Genomic DNA, 20,010 nt, shown 5'->3' with positions numbered 1-20,010 from the left:
CTGTGTCCCTGTCTGCAGGGAGGGGTTCTGCCGGGGCATGGGAAGAGCAGGGCACGCTGTCTGGGCTGGGCAGCCAAGCGTTGCTGGAGGCGAAGGGCAGCGGAGGCCAGCCGGGGCAGCATAGCCAGAGCATTAGCAGTAAGCAGGGAAAGTTAATCCCTGGCCCCAGAATGCTCCTATTGGGAGCTAACACAACTGCAGCTGGAGCCAGACACTGCTGTTCAGAGCCTCCAGAGCTGGGCACTGCGGGACAGGGATCAGCACAGGCACGCAGGCAGTGGCAGGGGTACAGGCAGAACTCTGCTGCCCATGAAGAGTGAGGTAGATGCCCAGACTGGGAAGGTGCCAGACCTTGGGAGGGCAGGATCAGCAGCTCTGCTCTGGTGGGGGTATGCAGAGCATGGGGACAGCACAACCAGCCCAGCACTGAGGACACCCCCAGCCCAGGGAGGAGCCTTGGCTGGAGGGGCTCCAGCAGGTGGGCTACCCACGGAGAGGGAGTAAAAAACGAGATTCAGACAAGCAGTTTGACAGGGAGCATTGCCCTCCTTTAATCCTCTCACCGCACACAGCAGTACAGCAGCCGCGGGGTCCGTGCCATGCTGGATGCCATTGCAGGGTGCACCCACTGCACCAGAGACTGGGCACACTCCTTGCCCTGGATGGTGACCACAGGGGCAGGGCTGCACTGCTCCCACTGCTTTAACCACTATCTTTCCAGGCAAGCCCACCTACCCTTGGGCTGCACTTGAGGAGAAGACCTAAAAGCTGCCATTCTTTCCTTGCTCAGACTAAATCTGCTCTCCTGAGCTCCAGGATACAACACGGGGCCATATATCACAAGAGGAAGCGGTAGCCACCCCTGGCTGGAGCAACGAGTGGGGTGGGATGTGTGCCATGGCACCAGGGACTAGACCCCAGGGCTCTTACCTGCACAGGTAGCAAGCTGGAGCTGGAGCAGAGCACTGGGAGGAAGCATAGCAGCACCAGTAGCAGGGCTGAAGCACTCACCACACACCCGACCGGGCAAGAAACCGATACAGCTGGGGGGATACTGGGACACACGGAAGATCTGAAACGGTTTATTGCAAAGGGTTTGCAGGTAACACAGGGAAGGAGCGTGGTCCTTTTTTGGCTGAGGCTTCTCTACTCCTCACCCTCTTCTTCATCCTCGTAGGAGTCCAGGCCCACTTCCTCGTAATCCTTCTCCAGAGCAGCCATGTCTTCCCGTGCCTCGGAGAACTCCCCTTCCTCCATGCCCTCGCCCACGTACCAGTGCACGAAGGCGCGCTTGGCGTACATCAGGTCAAACTTGTGGTCCAGGCGAGCCCAGGCCTCGGCGATGGCCGTGGTGTTGCTGAGCATGCAGACGGCGCGCTGCACCTTGGCCAGGTCACCCCCTGGCACCACCGTGGGTGGCTGGTAGTTGATGCCCACCTTGAAGCCCGTGGGGCACCAGTCCACAAACTGGATGCTGCGTTTGGTCTTGATGGTGGCAATGGCAGCGTTGACGTCCTTGGGCACCACGTCCCCGCGGTACAGCAGGCAGCAGGCCATGTACTTGCCATGGCGAGGGTCACACTTCACCATCTGGTTAGCTGGCTCGAAGCACGAGTTGGTGATTTCGGCTACCGACAGCTGCTCGTGATAAGCCTTCTCTGCAGAGATGACAGGGGCGTAGGTGGCCAGGGGGAAGTGAATGCGAGGGTAGGGCACCAGGTTGGTCTGGAACTCGGTCAGATCCACATTCAGGGCTCCATCAAACCGTAGTGATGCTGTAATGGATGAGACAATCTGACTGATGAGTCTGTTCAAGTTGGTGTAGGTTGGGCGCTCGATGTCCAGGTTCCGACGGCAGATGTCGTAGATGGCCTCGTTGTCCACCATGAAAGCACAGTCCGAGTGCTCCAGTGTAGTGTGGGTGGTCAGAATGGAATTGTAGGGCTCTACCACAGCAGTGGAGACTTGTGGTGCTGGGTAGATGGAGAATTCCAGCTTGGACTTCTTGCCGTAATCAACAGAGAGTCGTTCCATCAACAGGGAGGTGAATCCAGAGCCGGTGCCACCTCCAAAACTGTGAAACACCAGGAAGCCCTGGAGGCCTGTGCACTGGTCAGCCTGTGGAGAGAGATGAGGAGGGATTACTCTGAGATACATTTCTTTGTGACAATCTGGCTGCCCACAAGTCCCTTCAGGACGTGGTGTATCCCTGCCCTGGTCAGATTCACATCCCACCCAAGGCGCAGCATGGCTTGCAGTGTGTTCTGAGCCCCAGCAGGATGGTGCACCCCAGTCCAGGGAGACACATCCCCTCTCTGCAGTCACTCACCAGCTTACGGATCCTGTCCAGCACTTGATCAATGATCTCTTTGCCGATGGTGTAGTGTCCACGGGCGTAGTTGTTGGCAGCATCCTCCTTGCCAGTGATCAGCTGCTCGGGGTGGAAGAGCTGCCGGTAGACTCCTCCCCGAACCTCATCTAGGAGAGAACAGGGGCAGGTTGAGCCCAGGGGAGGCTGCTGGTTTGAGCCGGCCGCCAAGCAGACACGTGGGTGCCAGCAGCCGTCCCTCACGGGCTCCGCCTGCCCTTGGCATGGCCAAGGACCCACACGTCAGCAGAACCAACGCCAGCATCAGGTTTCTCTGGCATGAGGAGGTGGCTGCCACCTCCCTGCACAGCTCAGCTTCTCCCACCCTTCAGGAGCTGCCTGCCCACAGCGCAGCAGGAGCTGCCCTGCCGGTTGGGCTGGTTTCTCTCTGTGCACATGTGGTACAAGCACTGCTGACTCTACGACACTTCACGAACAAAAGCAGGTGCTCATGTTTGTGGCTTCTCCTGGGAAAAAAAAGGGCCCTCGGGTCGAACCCGGTGCAGGATATTGTCAGAAGACCACGAGCACCAGCTGCCTGCTACCCACCCCTGGGGGCATCTCAGGCTGTGTGAGCTCCAAGGAGCGTCCCGCAATGGGTTGTTGCCCAAAATAATGACCACTCTCAGAGCCCAATCAGGGTGCACTCACCAATCACAGTGGGCTCCAGGTCCACGAAGATGGCCCGTGGGACGTGCTTGCCAGCCCCAGTCTCACAGAAGAAGGTGGTGAAGGAGTCGTCCCCCCCGCCGATGGTTTTGTCGCTGGGCATCTGCCCGTCGGGCTGGATGCCGTGCTCCAGGCAGTACAGCTCCCAGCACGTGTTGCCCATCTGGACGCCGGCCTGGCCGACGTGCACGGAGATGCACTCGCGCTGGGGAGGGGAGGCAGGGTCACAGCCTGGCACAACTCTGTCCTGCCTGCTCCAGGGAGGGCTCTAGCTGGTGCCAGTGCCACAGAGTCACCCACACCAGACCTGCTCTGGTCAGTGATCCCAGAGACGACATTTTCCTTTGGGTGACCTCCTGAGGGACTCCCCATAGCTGGTGTTGCTCTCAGCCATGCACAGGCACCATGCTGGACCAAAAGCCAGCTTTGGCATCCCTCTGGCCCCTGCCCTCACTAGGGGCCACCAGCTCAATGGACTCTGGCTGCGTCTGTCCTCCAGCAGTAAGGGGAGCAGAGCCTGGCTCAGCTACTCTCCCTGGCAGCCTCAGCCCCTTCCCCATGCAACAGCAGTCCAGTGAGGAGCTGAGCTGACAGGTACACACATTTAACCCATGAGGGGCAATCAGCATGGGCAAACCCCTCTGCCTGCTGCTCCAGAGCCAGACAAGCAGTATTGTGGCCTTGGGGACGCAAGGGAGGTAGGTGGCAGCTAGGTAAGGGCTGGCAATAAAGACCAGCAGTTTCTGAGGCAGCACAGATTCCCTGGGCTACACAGTTCCAACGCTGTGCTGCAAACCCCGTGTTGGCAGAAGTGCTGAGGAGCAGGCTGCAAGCTGGAGATGTGCCTCATGCACTCCATTCAGGAGGTGCAGGCCTGTTCCGCTACTCCAGCATCCCTCCTCTGCCTGTCCCTGGCACCCGCCTCTGCTAGTCCTAGCATCCCTGTTTCACTGCTCCCGGCATCCCTGCCTCCCTGAACAGGACACTACGACTCAGCCTCGAGGTCCTGGAGCAATCCACTCCTGCATTTCCCAACTGCACAGTGCCCTTAGCCGTGACGGGGTCCGTGCCGGGCCCAGCACTCGGGGAGGACAAGGGCTCCTTCTTCCCGCGGGAGGTCCAAGAGAAGCCCCAGCCACAGAGCGGAGGGGTGGGCAGCTGGGGGCAGGTTCCCCGGCAGGGCCCGGGCAGCGCTGCGGTGGGCAGAGCTCTGCGCTGCGCCTTCTGGCACGGCCCCGACCCACTCCTGAGCCGCTAAATATAGACAGCTCCGGCCCCGGGCGGGAGCAGCGGCCAGTGCCCGCTTCCGAGAGCGTCCCCAGCCCGCTCCGCCGCTAACAGACGCCCGCGGGACGGGACCGAAGGGACGGGACCCCCATAGAGGTTCCCCGCCGCCAGCCCCGATGGGGCGGGCGCTGCCGCGGGGAGAGCCCCGCCGAACGCCCCGCTCCGGCCCGCGGTGCCCGGCGGGCGCCTCCGCCCTCGGCAGCTGTCCCCGTCCATCCGCGGCCACCGCTCCCCGCCGGAGAGGTCACCCCGGTCTGTCCCCAGCGCCCCCCCGCGCTGCGCCGCCGGTGGCGGTGGGGGGGGCGGGCGCCCCGGTGCCGGTGGCGGCGGGCAGGGGGGCACAGCGCGACGGGGGCGCGGCTGCCCCCGGGCAGGGGCCGGTAGCGCTGCCCAAGGTCACAGCGGGGAAGGAGGGGGCGCGTCGCGACGGCTCCAGCGGGCACGGTGCTGCGGGGGCACTGCCGGGGGTGCCGGGCGCCCTCCCGCCGCCGTGCCCGCCCCCGGCCCGCACTCACCATGTTGCGGCGGGTGGTGCGGGCTGTCCCGGGGCTCTGTGCGGCGGGGCTCGGCGAGGAGCTGCGGCTGCTGCAATCCTCGCCGCAGCGCTCTCTTATAGGTGGGAGGGGCTTGTGCCGCCACGCCCCCTTATTTGGGTACACTTGCATGCGGGAGGGAGTCCCCCCCTCGGGGGCCGAGGGAGCCCGGCGGGGTCCTCCCGGCTGCGGAGAAACCCCGAGGTGCGGGGCCCGAAGCTGCTCCCTCTTCTCTGCCCGAAGGAAGGCGGGGGCTGCGGTCCAGGCTGTCGGCAGGAAGGCTGGGGACCAGCCCTCAGGGGTGACGGGCAGTGCTGAGCCACCCGCAGCGGAGGCAGAGCAGGTAGAACAGTCCCTAACCTATTCTGCTACCAGCTCCCCCAGGGATATGGGGAGACCCCGAGTCTACCTGGGCCTCTAGAACAGCACAAAGGCAGAGAAACACGGTAGAGACACGAATCATATTAGGAGCCCATTTTGTCCCCCAAATCTCCCTTTGCCATCGATGCTCTGGGAGGCTCCAGCCAAGGTTTGCCCTTCTCTCCCAGTGGGGATAGAAAGGCAGTGCTGCACAACCCTGTGAGGCTGCAGATCTGCATGACAAATCTGGGCTGCCAAAAAAGGGTCATTGCAGCCTGCTTGCTGTTAATAACTTGTGACTACATTCAGAGCAGCAGCTCTGTTTGAGCTCTGGCCAGTGCAGCCACCCCTGCCAAGGCTAGGGCTGATCCTGCTACTGAGGATGCCTGGACCATCAGCGTTGAGTGCTGCCTGAGCAGGGAGAGGCTCTGTCTTTGATGCCAGGACCTTGGGTCACATAGCTACCCCTCCCTGGCCATGGGGATGGATGCGCCTCTGCTGCTCAGCACCATGCCAGGAGACACTACTGGGTCCCTTGTCCAGGTCAGAGGTGAGGATAACTTCTAGAAAAAGCTATAGGACACAATTCCAACTCCTACATCCTTCTGGTGGCAGTCATGTCTGTGAAGACACAGGGAGATGTCAGCAATGAAATTACTCTGAAGGAGCAGATTCTTTCCTTTCCCCACAATCAGACAAGACATAAGGAGTGGATCAGAGCTGCACCTGATGTGAGGGGCAGTGACTCCTGCCCTGGCATAGCAGCAGCAGGCACCACTCATTCTGAGCCTGGCACTCCAGTCTCAGGCAAGCAGAGCAGTGCCAGCAGCCCTGTGCAGAGGGATGAGTGCCTGGCTGTGCTCCAGCAGCCAGGGCTGGCCCCCACTCTCCCCTCCAGCTGACACGAGTGCATGCTGGGAGGAGGAGGGCAGGGGAGGACAGCCCCCCGTGGGTCAATATAGATGGAGCATTAGTGGTAAGCAGGGAAAATTAATCTCTGGAAACAGCACACTGGATAATGGGTAACAGAAATCTCCAGTTTGCAGCCGGAGGCAGGAGCTGATGCTGGGACTCCTTACCACCAGGCAGGGCAGTGAGAGGACTCAGAATGGGGACAATGCAGAAGATGATGTGAGCTGGGTAGAGTGGGGCCACTTGCCCCAGGGGGAAGGCAGAGCAGGGCAGGGTGAGGGCAGAGGTACTCCCAGACAAAGGACCCAATGCCTAAGTTTGGTACTTCTCCTATCACATCAGCAGCACTCCTGCAGATCCCTTTGGTGGACATGCTCCAGCGCCTTCCTAGAGCCTGCCGTGTGTCCTGGACATATCCCTCTGCTATGGGACTCTCAGCCAAGGGGGGATCTGCGGCCGAAGAAGACCTGGGAGGAAGCATGGCAGCACCAGTAGCAGGGCTGAAGCACTCACCACACACCCGACCGGGCAAGAAACCGATACAGCTGGGGGGATACTGGGACACACGGAAGATCTGAAACGGTTTATTGCAAAGGGTTTCTGCAGACAACAGGGACAGGAAGCATGGTCCTTTTTAGGCCTGTAGCTTCTCTACTCCTCACCCTCATCTTCATCCTCGTAGGAGTCCAGGCCCACTTCCTCGTAATCCTTCTCCAGAGCAGCCATGTCTTCCCGTGCCTCGGAGAACTCCCCTTCCTCCATGCCCTCGCCCACGTACCAGTGCACGAAGGCGCGCTTGGCGTACATCAGGTCAAACTTGTGGTCCAGGCGAGCCCAGGCCTCGGCGATGGCCGTGGTGTTGCTGAGCATGCAGACGGCGCGCTGCACCTTGGCCAGGTCACCCCCTGGCACCACCGTGGGTGGCTGGTAGTTGATGCCCACCTTGAAGCCCGTGGGGCACCAGTCCACAAACTGGATGCTGCGTTTGGTCTTGATGGTGGCAATGGCAGCGTTGACGTCCTTGGGCACCACGTCCCCGCGGTACAGCAGGCAGCAGGCCATGTACTTGCCATGGCGAGGGTCACACTTCACCATCTGGTTAGCTGGCTCGAAGCACGAGTTGGTGATTTCTGACACTGACAGCTGCTCATGATAAGCTCTCTCAGCAGAAACCACAGGAGCATAGGTGGCCAGGGGGAAGTGAATGCGAGGGTAGGGCACCAGGTTGGTCTGGAACTCGGTCAGATCCACATTCAGGGCTCCATCAAACCGTAATGATGCTGTAATGGATGACACAACCTGGCTGATGAGTCTGTTCAAGTTGGTGTAGGTTGGGCGCTCAATGTCCAGGTTCCGACGGCAGATGTCATAGATGGCTTCGTTGTCCACCATGAAAGCACAGTCCGAGTGCTCCAATGTACTGTGGGTTGTGAGAATGGAGTTGTAGGGCTCTACCACAGCAGTGGAGACTTGTGGTGCTGGGTAGATGGAGAATTCCAGCTTGGACTTCTTGCCGTAATCAACAGAGAGTCGTTCCATCAACAGGGAGGTGAATCCAGAGCCGGTGCCACCTCCAAAACTACGAAACACCAGGAAGCCCTGGAGGCCTGTGCACTGGTCAGCCTGTGGAGAGAGACAAGTAACGCTCCCTCAAGCACTGACTTGGCTGGAGGGAAGTTTCAGACTTTTGTTTGTGTAGCTGCAGATTCCTCCCAAGGTGCAGCAGAGCTCACCCCATGCTCCCACCCCCTTAATGATGCTCGACCCCAGTCCAGGGAGACACATCCCCTCTCTGCAGTCACTCACCAGCTTACGGATCCTGTCCAGCACTTGATCAATGATCTCTTTGCCGATGGTGTAGTGTCCACGGGCGTAGTTGTTGGCAGCATCCTCCTTGCCAGTGATCATCTGTTCAGGGTGGAAGAGCTGCCGGTAGACTCCTCCCCGAATCTCATCTAGGAGAGAGTGGCAAAATAGATTTGCTAACTGGATCTGGGGAAAGGTAGCAGGAGCGCTCTTGGAAGTGTCCTGCAATGGGTTGTTGCCCAAAATAATGACCACCCTCAGAGCCCAATCAGGGTGCACTCACCAATCACAGTGGGCTCCAGGTCCACGAAGATGGCCCGTGGGACGTGCTTGCCAGCCCCAGTCTCACAGAAGAAGGTGGTGAAGGAGTCGTCCCCCCCGCCGATGGTTTTGTCGCTGGGCATCTGCCCGTCGGGCTGGATGCCGTGCTCCAGGCAGTACAGCTCCCAGCACGTGTTGCCCATCTGGACGCCGGCCTGGCCGACGTGCACGGAGATGCACTCGCGCTGGGGAGGGGAGGCAGGGTCACATCCCAGCAGAGACCAGAAATGAAATCACTGCAGGAAGTGCACAGCCCTGGAAGGGCTTGGGCAAGCCACTCTGCCCTGTTGCCTGGGTGCCTGTTTCCATTTCAGTTTTCTGCTTTCTCCCAAATCTAGTGCTCTGCCTCTCATCACTGCACTGACCGCCTCAGGGGCCCAAGGAGATCAAGACCCATCTGCAGCAGCCCAGGATATCAGGCCACCCATACCCTGGACTGGCCTAAACCACAGCCCTGGATAGCATCCAGTGAGCATCTTCTTCATTGCCCAAACATCCATGTGGCTTAAGGGCTGAGGCCCTGCAGCATCTGGCACAGCCCCTGTTGCTAATCCAACAACAGTGCTGGAGGCTGAGATGGCAGAGCACCACCAGGACACTGGGAGCTGAGGACACTGAGGATGGCTGCCCAACAAGAGGGGAGATTTACAAACATGAATGGTTGCCATGCTCTGAGGCTCAGCTTCCCTAAATTAGCTCTAGAGGGGGAGGAAGCGTTAGCTGCACTTTTTTAAGTCAACGGAAAGTCTGAGGTGGGAGGGTGTCCTAGCTCACAGCTTCAAGGGTCCCCCAGGAGAAGCCAGGTGAGGGGCTCTACAACCTCACTCCCTTCAGGTGAGGTACCCCAGAGCCTGCAGTTCTTTTGGTAAGAATGAAAGTATTCAGTGCCTTAGACCTGCTGTTGCCAAGGATTTGGATGTGTCATCAGGCACAACTGAGTCAGAGAAGCATCCAAATCAAGGCGGATTTCCAGAGCCATGGTGCCCCACGATGAGTCAGCTGGCAGGAAGCTGGTGGAACCAGCCATTTTGCAGGAGCAGGGCAATGGCTGCTGTCCCACAAAGTTGCACAGGATGCAGCATGTCCTGGCTCTCTGCATCTAAAGTGCTCTCAGTGCTGCCTTTCAGAGGCAGCAGTGACAGTGAGGCATGGCAAAATAATAAGCCCTTGATAGCTATGGTGAGAGGCAGAAGCCCATATCCTCACCTTTCCCAAAGCTGAGGTGCAAGAAGAGCAAGGCAATACCCCACCTATCCCTCCCAGCAGGTCCATAAATGTTGTGTAACGCAAGAAGCCAAGGGTAAGACCTGAGGACTTAAGACCTGAGGTAAGTCTTCCAAGATCCTCTACAGAAGGGCACAGAAAACACTTGGCACAGATGCAAGCACCTCAAGGAAGAGGAGATGAGAGAGGACTGCTCCCTGGCAAGGGTCCTTGTGAATCAGTGTGGGGGTGGCAGAGGGTTATGCTGCTCACTGCACTTCTTCCCAACAACAAGCAGCAGCCAGGACCGGCTCTGTGGGGCCCAGCACTGACAACAGGCTGGGCAGAGCCCAGCAGCGCCAGGACGCAGCAGTGCTGCTCACCAGCCAGTAGACTCTGCCTTCTTCACGGCAAGGGCTGGCATAGGAAGGGCTGGGAGCGTGGGTCCGCGGGATAGCGGGCAGGGTGCCCGGGAAACCTTGGGGCTGGGATGCTCTCCAGGGCAGCTGGAGAGCTCACGAGCCAGAGATGGCCACAGGACCACGGCGGCAGGGCAGCCTGGAAGCCCACCCACAGTGATGCCCACCCTTGGAGCAGGGCAGTGGGTGAAGGAAGCCACAGCTTACTGCCGGAGCTCAGCTGTGAGCCAGCAGCGTGGGGGGCTGGCAGACTCCCCGCAGCCGGGGATGGCACCGCGGGACACGGGCAGGAACCGACACTACTACAAGTGGGAGAGGGATGAGACGTGGCGTGTCCGCCCGAGCACCGTCTCCGCAGCCGCGGGGCTCGCTGGTGGCTTCCTTGCCACGGGTACAAGGGGATGCTTAAAGAAGGGAGGCTGCTGAGAGCCGGGGAGGGAGCAGCTCAGGAAGAGGCCGAAGCCAGGCAAAGGCAGGGCGAGCACGGCGGGCACTCCCGTCGCCAGCTGCCCGCATGGCTGGGCTCCCGGCAGAGCTCTCCCGGGAAGGCGCGGAGAGCCCAGCCCGCTCCGGGGTGCACCGGCGGGACCGGAGAGAGGGAGCAGCCGGGGCTGGCACTCACCATGATGCCGCCGCTGCCGCACGACCTGCCTGTTCCCGAACTGCCGCAGCTCCGCGCTCCCGGACGGCCCCGCCGCCGCCGCCTTATACCGGGGGCGGCACCGGCGCTCCGGGGCGGGCCGCCCCGCCCGAGACGGCCCCGAGCGCTTTCATAGATTTACGTGCATTGCGCATATTTGCATAGATTTGCATAGATGGGGCTGTGCTGCCTGGCGGGGTGCACTGGTAGGGCATTCGGGGAGCAGCATCCCCTGAGTGGGGCACGGGAGACCCGGGGGTACCCCCGAGGAAAGGGCAGTGGGGCATAAGTGTTGTTCCTGCTATGCTTGCCAGTCTTGGCAGAGGGATTCTGCTGAAGAACAGATATGGCACCTTCCAGCTTGGTGTCCTGCTGGTGAAAGGCACCATCCAGGCACTAACCAGGAGAGACTTCGGGGGTTGAAGCAGGAAAGCCAGCAAAGAGCCTGGCCCAGGCCCTCCCTCCTGGTGGGCTTAGGTGCTGATGTGATCCTTGAGCAAGCAGTGAGCCAGGTCTCTGGCAGCCACCCAAGGCTTCTTGAAAAACACCTGGGAGAATTTCTGGAGGAAACCCTGGTGGAGGAAACCCTCCAGAGATGAGCCCAAACTTTCCTAACCTCTTTGGAGATCACTGAGAAAAAAAGCAGGAAAACTCAATCCTGTCCTTTGCGTCAAGCCCCCTCAAGCACAGTTGTGCCCTAGGGCTGTGTTGAAAGCCTGCCAAAGGGCTTCTTCTCCATCCTGGCTCTGCATTACCTTCCCTGGTTTTATCTGATCTCACAAAGCTTTATGAAATGAATAGTGAGGGTGTAGGAAGAGCTTGGAGCACCTTGGAGCGGTTTTATTGGAATCTACAGTGACTTCACTGATGTCTGGCCTTACTACAATGAATAATGTGTCCAACCCCCTCCAAAATACTCAAAGCATCCACTGTGGTGTAGAACCAGCCCTGCATCTGCCTCAGCACTCTGACTTAATGATTTTTCACTGAAAAGTGCTGTCATCTCTCAACTTGATCTGAAAGTTGAAAGCTGGACCTAAATTATCCACCCACAATAGCCTTTCTTTGTGCCTGAGTCACCTGGAAAGTGTCACCTTCACTGATGAGCATGTGAAAAATGATTGCAAGAGTACTGCTGCAAAGCCTGTGCTGGTGTCTAAGCAACACATTTTTGAGACCTGCAGAAATGGCTGAGCCAGAGGATCAGAGTGGGTTTAATCAAGTTGATGGGAAAATACTGAGTTTTGTGGGGTTTTTTTGTTGGTTTGGTTTTTTTTTTTTTCCACAGAGATGCCCCAGGTAGTAAGTGCTGCTGAACCTGCAGAGGATTCTGTGGTGACTGGATAACTCTGGAAATGCCTCCCTGTGGTATAAATGTCCTTTGAGTGACCTCAGAGATCACTAGATAACACAGACCATGCTGATGCAGACAGTCCATGAGAGTGAGAGAGTAATTGGTAGCACTGAGGCATCAAAATTTGAGCCCCAGAAGTTAATTGGAGTGAAAAGGAGTGATGGTATCACCATCCCTGTGAAAATCTTCACCAAGGTGTTCATTGTAACATGTAGTGGATGCCAGGGAGTCACTTCTCACTGGGTGTGTCCTAGAACCCTCCTTAATTCCACGGTGCCAATTAATTCTGGGGCATTTATAGCATGAATGCCTTCAGTGTGGTTGGAAGCAGAGCTAGGCAGCCAGCAGCATTTCAGGCTGTGCAGTTCACCAAATTCTGAAGATTCACATAATGATCTGATGGTACCCAGGGGTGCAAAATCATGGACTAGTTTATGTACCATGGTGGTGGAGGGTTGAGAGTGAAATGTCCCTGATTTGTCAATGCTGCAAATGCGTGTTCACAGTGAAAATATCCACTCAGATGCTGTTTTGTTGGGCAATCACAGTGGGAATAACTTGAGTCATTGGGAGCTGCACATCCCCACGTGCCTCTGATCTGAAATGCCCAAACAGATGTCTAAGCTTTTTTGAAATGCTTAAGAACATCTGGCTAAATCCAGGGAGCACCAATCAGCTGCATCTTGTCAGTGCCTAACTGCTCAGCAGCCTGCCAGATGCTGGTAGCAGCAGCCTGAAAGCACACAGTGGAGGCTGAGCTCACTCTGGCTGGATTTGTCCTGAGGCGACCCCTCTCTTACAGAGATGTTACCCACACATCTCATAAGGCCCTGCAAATGTTTTCAGACAACATCAGAAGTCACATGATTACAAGAATTGCTCAGGAAACATTTTCATTGATGCTCAGAACATAGACCCTGCATCAGCAACCAGAGAGATGCAAATAGCAAGTAAGGAAAATTCTAGGCTATAGAGTCAGAATTCAACCATCTCTTTAGTGAAGAATGGGAAAATCATTGAAGATACCTGAAGGGCAGAGCCCTGCCCGCTGCAGGGAAGCCCCTGCTTGCCACTGTCAGAAACCAGCCAGCTCTTGGCAGGTACCTGCTGGTACAGGAACACCTCTGAGCAGAGCTTGCAGTTACCCAAACAAAGCCTCTCTCTCTCTATAGCTGTCTTCCAGAAGTATTTTAAAGACTGCCACACCTAAAGCACCCAGAGCTGAAACGGGAGGAGATGAGTTCAGAGCCCAGCCTGGTACCTCCCATCCACACCCCAGTTCCCTGCTCTCTTTGCTGAGGAAAGCCCAAACTATTGTTCCCAGTTTTCAGACCTCAGTTCCACCCTGCCTGCTCCAGGCAGAGCAAACAGTGTCACAGGGCAGTTTGGGGACATGGCCTTCTTGGGAAGGTAGAAGAGAGCACAGCTGTGCTGTGGGTTTGGCAAGGAAGCTCACTGTGCCCTCCGCTTTAAAGCAAAGACCAGATGGTGAGAGGTGCTTCAGGAGCAGGGCTCCTGTCTGTGTCTCTAATCTCTGCCAGGAGCTTCCCAAAGAGGTTGTATCCGTGCCTGCCCTGCTTACCCCTCACTCTGTCCTTGCTCTGCTCTTAATCCTCTTAGCAGGTGGGGAGGTGGAGAAGCCAGGATGTGCCTCCAGCCCATCAGTGCCCTGTGCAGTTTGCTTTCCAGCAGTGGCACAGGCTGGACAAGGTAGGCTGGTGCAACCAATAAGTCTGTTGAAAGCATGGAGCTGGACTGTATGTTGCAGATGTGAGTTCCAGCAAGGCCCTTGTGATGCTAACTGCTTCAGCAGTATCCCACTGAGCATTGTGCAGGGTCCCTAAAGCACAGCTGGCTACTGCTGATGGCCCAGCATCCTATGTCCCAGTGCTGCTGAGGTTCTACTATGGCAGCACTTGGGACATACTTTGCCACCCTGAAAAATTCTAGCACAGCATGGAGATGGGCAGAAAATGCTCCCTCTGCCATTCCTTAAGATATGCATGCCTTGTCTAGGTCAGAGAGGGCTCTCTGATGGCCTCATCCCTCATCTGGAGTAGGTAGAACTGATCCAGAGATGAGAAAGAAGGAAGGCTAGATGTCACAGGCTGCAAGGAAAGAATGGGGAGAATCAGAAGACCAAGCAGAGACTCAATAAAGGCCACATTGAACATCTTCAGCAACCCACACATGGCATTTACTCCCAGAGACCTGCTGGGATGTAGGGCACAGTAGCGATCTGACAGAAGTTTTCTCTGCTGCAGCTGAGCAACAGCAGCATAATTGCTGGTTCAGATATAATGAAGTCAATTGTGCAAGGCCTGCTGCATTGCCCAGAGCGTGTGCCCCGGTACAGAAACAATGAAGCTAATTCCAGACCTCACTACAGTCCTAAGCCCTGAATCACAGGGCAGGAGCAGGGAGGCACTCCCAGGACACAGGCAGCCCCACAAGCCAAGCCCCAGCCTGTGAGGCTAAAAGGGGCTGTGGGACAAGTTGGAACGAGCTCTTTCTCAGGCAAGGCAGGCCCTGGGGGAGCAGCCTTCCTGGCTCAGAGCCAGCTGCCCTGGCTGCCGGTGTCACCTGCCTTTCTTCATGTCCTGGGAAAGGCAGCTACACACCCACGGCAGCAAAATAAAACCTCACCTGTCTAATTGCAGTGACTTCATGTCAGAGGTCTGAGCATGCCTGGTGTGAACAATCTGCCTCCAGGCGGGTGGCAGAGGGACTGAGTGGCTGAGGTGGGCCCATGTTCTCAGGGAAGGCTGGTGTGCAGCGCTGATGGGCTTCTGTGGAGGTGCCAGTGATGCTTTTCCTCTTCTCCATCAGCTCTCAGAGCTGGAGATGGCACAAGAAGTGCAGGAATACTGGGAAATAGAAGTGAAATGAATTGTGCAAGGTTGCGTGATGGTAGGAACTCCTGGAGGGATATGGGTTACCCCAGAAGGCTGAAGGGGCTCTCCATACACCAGACAGAAGTGTAGGCATGGTGATGTCTTCATGCCCAGCCCTTTAGGCTTTCCTGTCCTACAAGTTCTCAGAACAGCAACAAAGCTGTGGCCAGCTCTGTCGCAATGCCAAAGGCATGAGCTGGCAGTGATGGGGCAAGAAGCAGCCACCACTTCCCCTGCTCCCAGGAGCTCATGCCTTGCCTGTGGGACAACAGCCGAGCCCCTGGGCAGCCGAGGGGACATGGCAGATTCACATGGGGCAGCTCTGCAGATGCACCCCCTCCTCTGAGGTACATAAACCTCAGCCAGGTGGGCCAGTCCTGCACCCACTGGGAAAGGAAATAATTCCTGTCACAGCAGCTTCTTTATGATGGCCCTGCTATGCTCTGGCCTTTGGAGAGCAGCTGAGCATCCCGTGGCTGTAGAGATGTCTGCAAGGTGTTTTGTTTTACACTTACACACACGTGGAAGTGAGTTGTATAATAATGCAAACAGCTTGTTGGCCCCAGGGCAAGCCAAGGGCAGAGCTAGGCCTGGAGAAACTAGCCTGGAGTCCTGGGGATTGCTGTAGAGCTGTGAAAAGCGGAAAGGAGGTGCTGGCAGCTGGCCAAGCACTGTTGGATGTCAGAGGGAAACAGTTAAAGTGATAAAAGATGCATTTAATAACTCTGCTGGGTAATGGCTCCCAGAGTGCTTGTGCCGGGAGCTGATGTGCGCAGAGAGAGTGTGATATTGTGAAACAAGGGCTGTCCTCCCTGCTCCTCCCAGAGCCTGGGGCTGGGAGCCAGAGGCCTCAAGTCACTGGGCTGACACCTTGAGCTCAATGGCCATCTTGAGGATGGCTGGCTCAAACTGGTATCTGAGATCCTCCTAGCAGAGTTAAGCCAGATGATGAGAGGCTGTGCATGTGAAATAACAGCTATTTGGCAGAATTTCCCTGTTGCAAGGTCTCGGAGCACCAATCTGCTGAATTTAACATGCTCAATGTGGCCCTCCTCGTTAGGACAAGCCAGCTCCAGGCACCCTGAGCACAACCAGGGCTGCTGTGCCCTCCCCTGTGATGGTGTGGCCTGGACAGCATGGTCCTTTTCTGCCACTTAATAGCCTGGCATTGGACACATTCTGGAGAGCTTTGCCACCTCCCAGGCAGGAGGATGCAGAGTCTGGCAAGAGCTGGGCACCAAGCACTCCTGCCTATGTTGGGGCACCCTAAGCAGCCTCATTAGGTGCTGATTAACATGGAAGACCCACTAGCCAAACAATCCTGGTTTCAGTTACTGAGATGACAGGTCTGCTCAGGAAGAAAGGCGGGGATGTAACTGGCTCCTTGCTGTGATGAGGGTGTGGTGCCCTGCAAGGCAGCCCCGGGAACCCACGTGCTGGTTTGCAACAGTGAATCATCAGCAAAGAGCTGCTGGGAATGTGCAGGGACTCCTGCCAGGCACCCCTGGCTTCCACGGTTTGATCAAGGGTCTTGAAATGAATCCCACACTGCAGCTGATCAAGTGTGAGGGTGGCAAGAGGATGTGCAGAGTAAAAAGTGACAAGACTGCCCCTTCCTAAAATTCTCAAAGTAATTACTTCAAGCAATTTTGCTGTAATGTGGCCTTTTAATCAGACAATTCTTAACCATCTCTGAGATTCAATTGTCCCCTTCAATAGTTACTACCCTACCAAGCTAGCATGATCCCAAATTTTTCTTAGTAAACATTTCTTATCACAGTGGGCCTTGCAATCAGCCCTGGGGATCCCCATTGTAAAGGCCTTCAGCAGTACAGCTCCTGGCTAACAAGCACAGCTCTGCTATTGATGCCTCTGGTGCAAAACAGGCTGGCTTGGCACGCCAAGATAAATATTCAAATAAAATACATATAGGGGCAACACAAAAAGTAGATCTGGAAAGGCCATTGGCAGCAGCTCTGAGCTTCCTTCATCTGTGGACACAGAAAACTGATTGTTTCACCCCTCTTTGCAGCAATGCTGTGATTTATGCCAATACTGTTAGCATTATCTCCTGCCATCTTCCAAGTGAGGGTGTCATACCAGTGATGTTGATCTAAATCAGCCAGACATATAATCATGCTGAAGGTGATGAAAAGTTTCCAAAGCAAAACTTTCCTTACCTGAGACAAGGATATCAGTAGTAAATACATTTTTCAGTATTTAATTCCCTGCTGATAGATTAAAAAATAATTATTCTGTTATTTCTTTCTGGTATTATCAGTAATCTAGAGTTTTCAAGGTCAACCAGTTTATTTTTTTAATGACTGGAGTGATTTCTGTTCTTCAGTCCTTTGGAATTACCCCAGTTTTCCCAGCTCAGTTAAAAATTGCCATCAGCAGCTCAGCAAGACCCTCACTTAGGCTCACTAATGCTCTCAGTGTGGGCCTGATGAACTGCAAATGTCGATTTCAGCAGGTAATGTGTTACATGAGGGTATGTTACAGATGGCGTCCAAACTGCAGTCTTCTCTTTGCATCCACAGCACTCCACAGCACTCTCCCCAAGGTTCCACTCTTGCACTGGTAGTTAGGCAGCAAGGGCTATGGAAAACCACAGAAAGTTGCTTTCTGGCTTTATTTTTTCCTCTTTCTCGTTTTCTTCTCATGCAAATGCATTTGCTCCATATCCTTGTTTATTTGTCCCTGCTTGGCTCACTGTTTGCCTTTGAGCCATGCCTAGGTGACACAAAGGGCCAAGGCTGGGCATGTAGCTGGAGGGGACAGTGAGGACCAGCCAGCTTGTGACCCCAGTCCTACCAGGCACCGCAGAAAATCCTGGCCAAGCCAGATGAACGTGAGGGATGTGGAGCTTGGGAGACTGTGGGCAATGACATGTTGGTGTGCATGAGCAAAATCAGGTTTTGCTTCACAACAGGATCCCTTCCTGTCCAGCGTGAGCTGCAGCTTCTGCTCCCCCTGCAGCTGGAGGGTTCCCTAGCATATGGAGGGGGTGTGTGGTATCAGTCTATTCATTATCTTTCATCTCTCTTCACTTGGGATCTGATCCAGCCCATGCAGCTCACAGCTTCCTCACGGATGAGTTTGGGGTGTTCTGCTCCCGTGCCCCACAGGGTTATCCAGCCCAACCTGTCACCAACCACACGCCAGGGATGTGGGCAAAACCCTGCTGCCATGAGGCTCAGCTGCTCCCTGGGCCTGTGTGCCTGCTCATCACGGATAACCTCTTCAGTCATGGGCTTCTGCCATCTCTGCCAGCCTCTGACTCTGTTGATTTAAAATCTGCAAGCACCTCAGTTTTGCCTGGGTTTTGGCTGGGGCAGCATCCCCATTGTCAGCACACGCAAGCATCCCTGCAAGGCAGAGCCTGGGACTCACAGCCTGGCTCTGTCACATTGCTAAATCTGCCTCAAAGTCATCGCCCTGCTTGAACCAAAGTCACCCTGACATGGCTGTTTCTCACTTCTCTGTTCTGCCATGCAAACCAAGAGCAGCTGCATGACTTTGCCTCCCTGGATTGTCCCGAGTCTCTAAAAGGTACAATTCTAAAACAGCCAGCTGAGATGAGAACAGAGTGGACAAGGAGATGGGCAAGTGGCCGAGAGCCTGGCCTCCAAGACAAACATGCAGAGCATCAAAAACATGAAAGTGAAATTAGCTGTGCAGGGAAGTTAAGGAGAGTGGACAGGGCTTTTTGGATGAGACAGCAGGACTGTGAGTAAAAGAACCAATGGGGATTTTAAAAATTGCTCAAGCAATGTCTTCACCAGCTCCCTGTACTTGGGGGTCCCCAGTCTAATGCAGCCCTTTCAGGGGTGAGCAAGCCCTGGAGCTCCCACTGACCCCTTTTTTGGGCCATGCCAAGAGATGGTCAGCATCGCCATCTGTCCTAGAAGCAGGCAGGCAGGGGAAGGTGGCACAGAAATGGCACCCAGGAGCCTGTCTCACTCTGCTCTGACCCTCTCACTCTATCCTAGTGGCTTTGGCTCCTACCCCTTCCCTGCTGCAGCTCCACTGCAAGGAATAGGGGAGAAGAGGAAGGGAGAACAAGGAATGGGGAGAAGAGGAAGGGAGTTGGCTGCATGTGATGAGGGGAGCAGCACACGACTTGCTGAGCACTTCTTAGCTCAAAAATTGCCAAGAATACAAATTTTCAGTACATAATTGCCAGTTTTGTTAAGGCTGTGAAAGGGCTTGTGTTTTCATGTGGAAATCAAAAGCTGAAATGTTGTGTAGTGCTGAAAAAAAAATATATAGCTTAATTTGTGGTTTGCATAATAATATATCATGGGTTTATGATGCAATTCTGTTGGCTTCCTGAGAGATTGGGTAACCAGGATAAAAACATTTGGTCTGTTGGTGTACTGCTTTGCTCACCCAAAACCTCTTTCCTCAGAAAGTCTCAAGAGTATTTCATGAGCATTTTTGAGACCCTGGAAAGCTGAAAACAAGCTTGCAACACAGTGATCCTCAAAATTTCTTAAGAAATAAGGGTATTCTTGAGACACACTCAAGATGCCTGTGCTTGATTCAAAGCTGATGTGAGTATCAGGACTTCAGGCAGACCTGGGGGGAAAGGGCAGGTAAAGAGGGCATGGTGCTGCAGCTGAAGGTGTGAGCCACCAGTGAGTGATGGGCTTCTTTTATTTGGCTGTTGCCAGGTTTGAGTAGAAGAGGGACTGTGGCAGGTCTGGGGTGAGGTGTGGCTGATACTCATCTTCTCTCCTACCAGTGCTGTGGTGGGCTACTGCCCAGCTCTCCACTGCCTCCCCTAAGAATATTGGGGAGGTGTCAGTCCTCCTCACTCCAAATCCTCAAGGTGTGAGGGAAAATTTTGCTATGAAGGCATCAGCAATGTGCTCCCCCGGCTCCAGATTCACAGCCAGCATGTGGAGTTCTCTCCTATCCCAGCACAGAGGCCTCCTCACCGGTGTGCACAGAGCGACCTGAGATCTGTCGTCTCGGGGGCCTCCTTGTCCTCACATCAGCCGCAAAAGCCAGGGAAAGGAAAGCAAGGCGCCAAGACTCGGCTACACCCCAGTGGCTCCTCCTCGCCCTCTCAGCCGCAGGATGGGATCCCTGTGAAGCAGCCTGTGGCTCCATCTAGTGCCCTTGCCGGCTCTGCACCCACTGCTGAGCAGATGGGCTAAACCAGAGCCCCGGCAGCCGGGGAGGGCGCCCTGGCTACAGGCAGCCCCCAGGGAGCCGCTCCGTGCTCAAACAGGT

At 55.8% G+C, this 20,010-nt stretch overlaps 2 protein-coding genes across 2 annotated transcripts; both read right to left on the bottom strand.

The window, feature by feature from the left end:
- Positions 1–526: 526 nt before the first annotated feature.
- On the bottom strand, positions 527–4,966 carry LOC136558710 (tubulin alpha-5 chain). The gene is made up of 4 exons (XM_066553356.1): positions 4,840–4,966; positions 3,020–3,242; positions 2,330–2,478; positions 527–2,118 (listed from the first exon to the last, which is right to left on the bottom strand). The coding sequence occupies exons 1-4, from the start codon at positions 4,840–4,842 to the stop codon at positions 1,147–1,149; spliced, it is 1,347 nt and encodes a 448-aa protein (XP_066409453.1). The 5' UTR covers positions 4,843–4,966; the 3' UTR covers positions 527–1,146.
- Positions 4,967–6,683: 1,717 nt separating this feature from the next.
- On the bottom strand, positions 6,684–10,907 carry LOC136558982 (tubulin alpha-4A chain-like). The gene is given in 6 exon segments (XM_066553820.1): positions 6,684–7,752; positions 7,936–8,084; positions 8,219–8,441; positions 10,501–10,758; positions 10,760–10,807; positions 10,809–10,907. Coding segments are annotated over 6 exon segments (1,749 nt in total). The 3' UTR covers positions 6,684–6,780.
- Between the last annotated feature and the right edge of the window lie 9,103 nt (positions 10,908–20,010).

Source organism: Molothrus aeneus, chromosome 7 (genome assembly GCF_037042795.1).
Source record: "Molothrus aeneus isolate 106 chromosome 7, BPBGC_Maene_1.0, whole genome shotgun sequence".
NCBI classification, from domain to species: Eukaryota; Metazoa; Chordata; class Aves; order Passeriformes; family Icteridae; genus Molothrus; species Molothrus aeneus.
The sequence above is the reverse complement of the archived record's forward strand: the minus strand, read 5'-3'. Positions and strand labels throughout refer to the sequence as shown.

Excerpts from the sequence above, each read along its gene's own strand:
- LOC136558710 (XM_066553356.1), bottom strand. Across the intron at positions 2,479-3,019 it reads CCTGGAGCCCACTGTGATTG|ATGAGGTTCGGGGAGGAGTC; the intron begins GTGAGTGCACCC and ends GTTCTCTCCTAG. Across the intron at positions 2,119-2,329 it reads TGGACAGGATCCGTAAGCTG|GCTGACCAGTGCACAGGCCT; the intron begins GTGAGTGACTGC and ends CTCTCTCCACAG.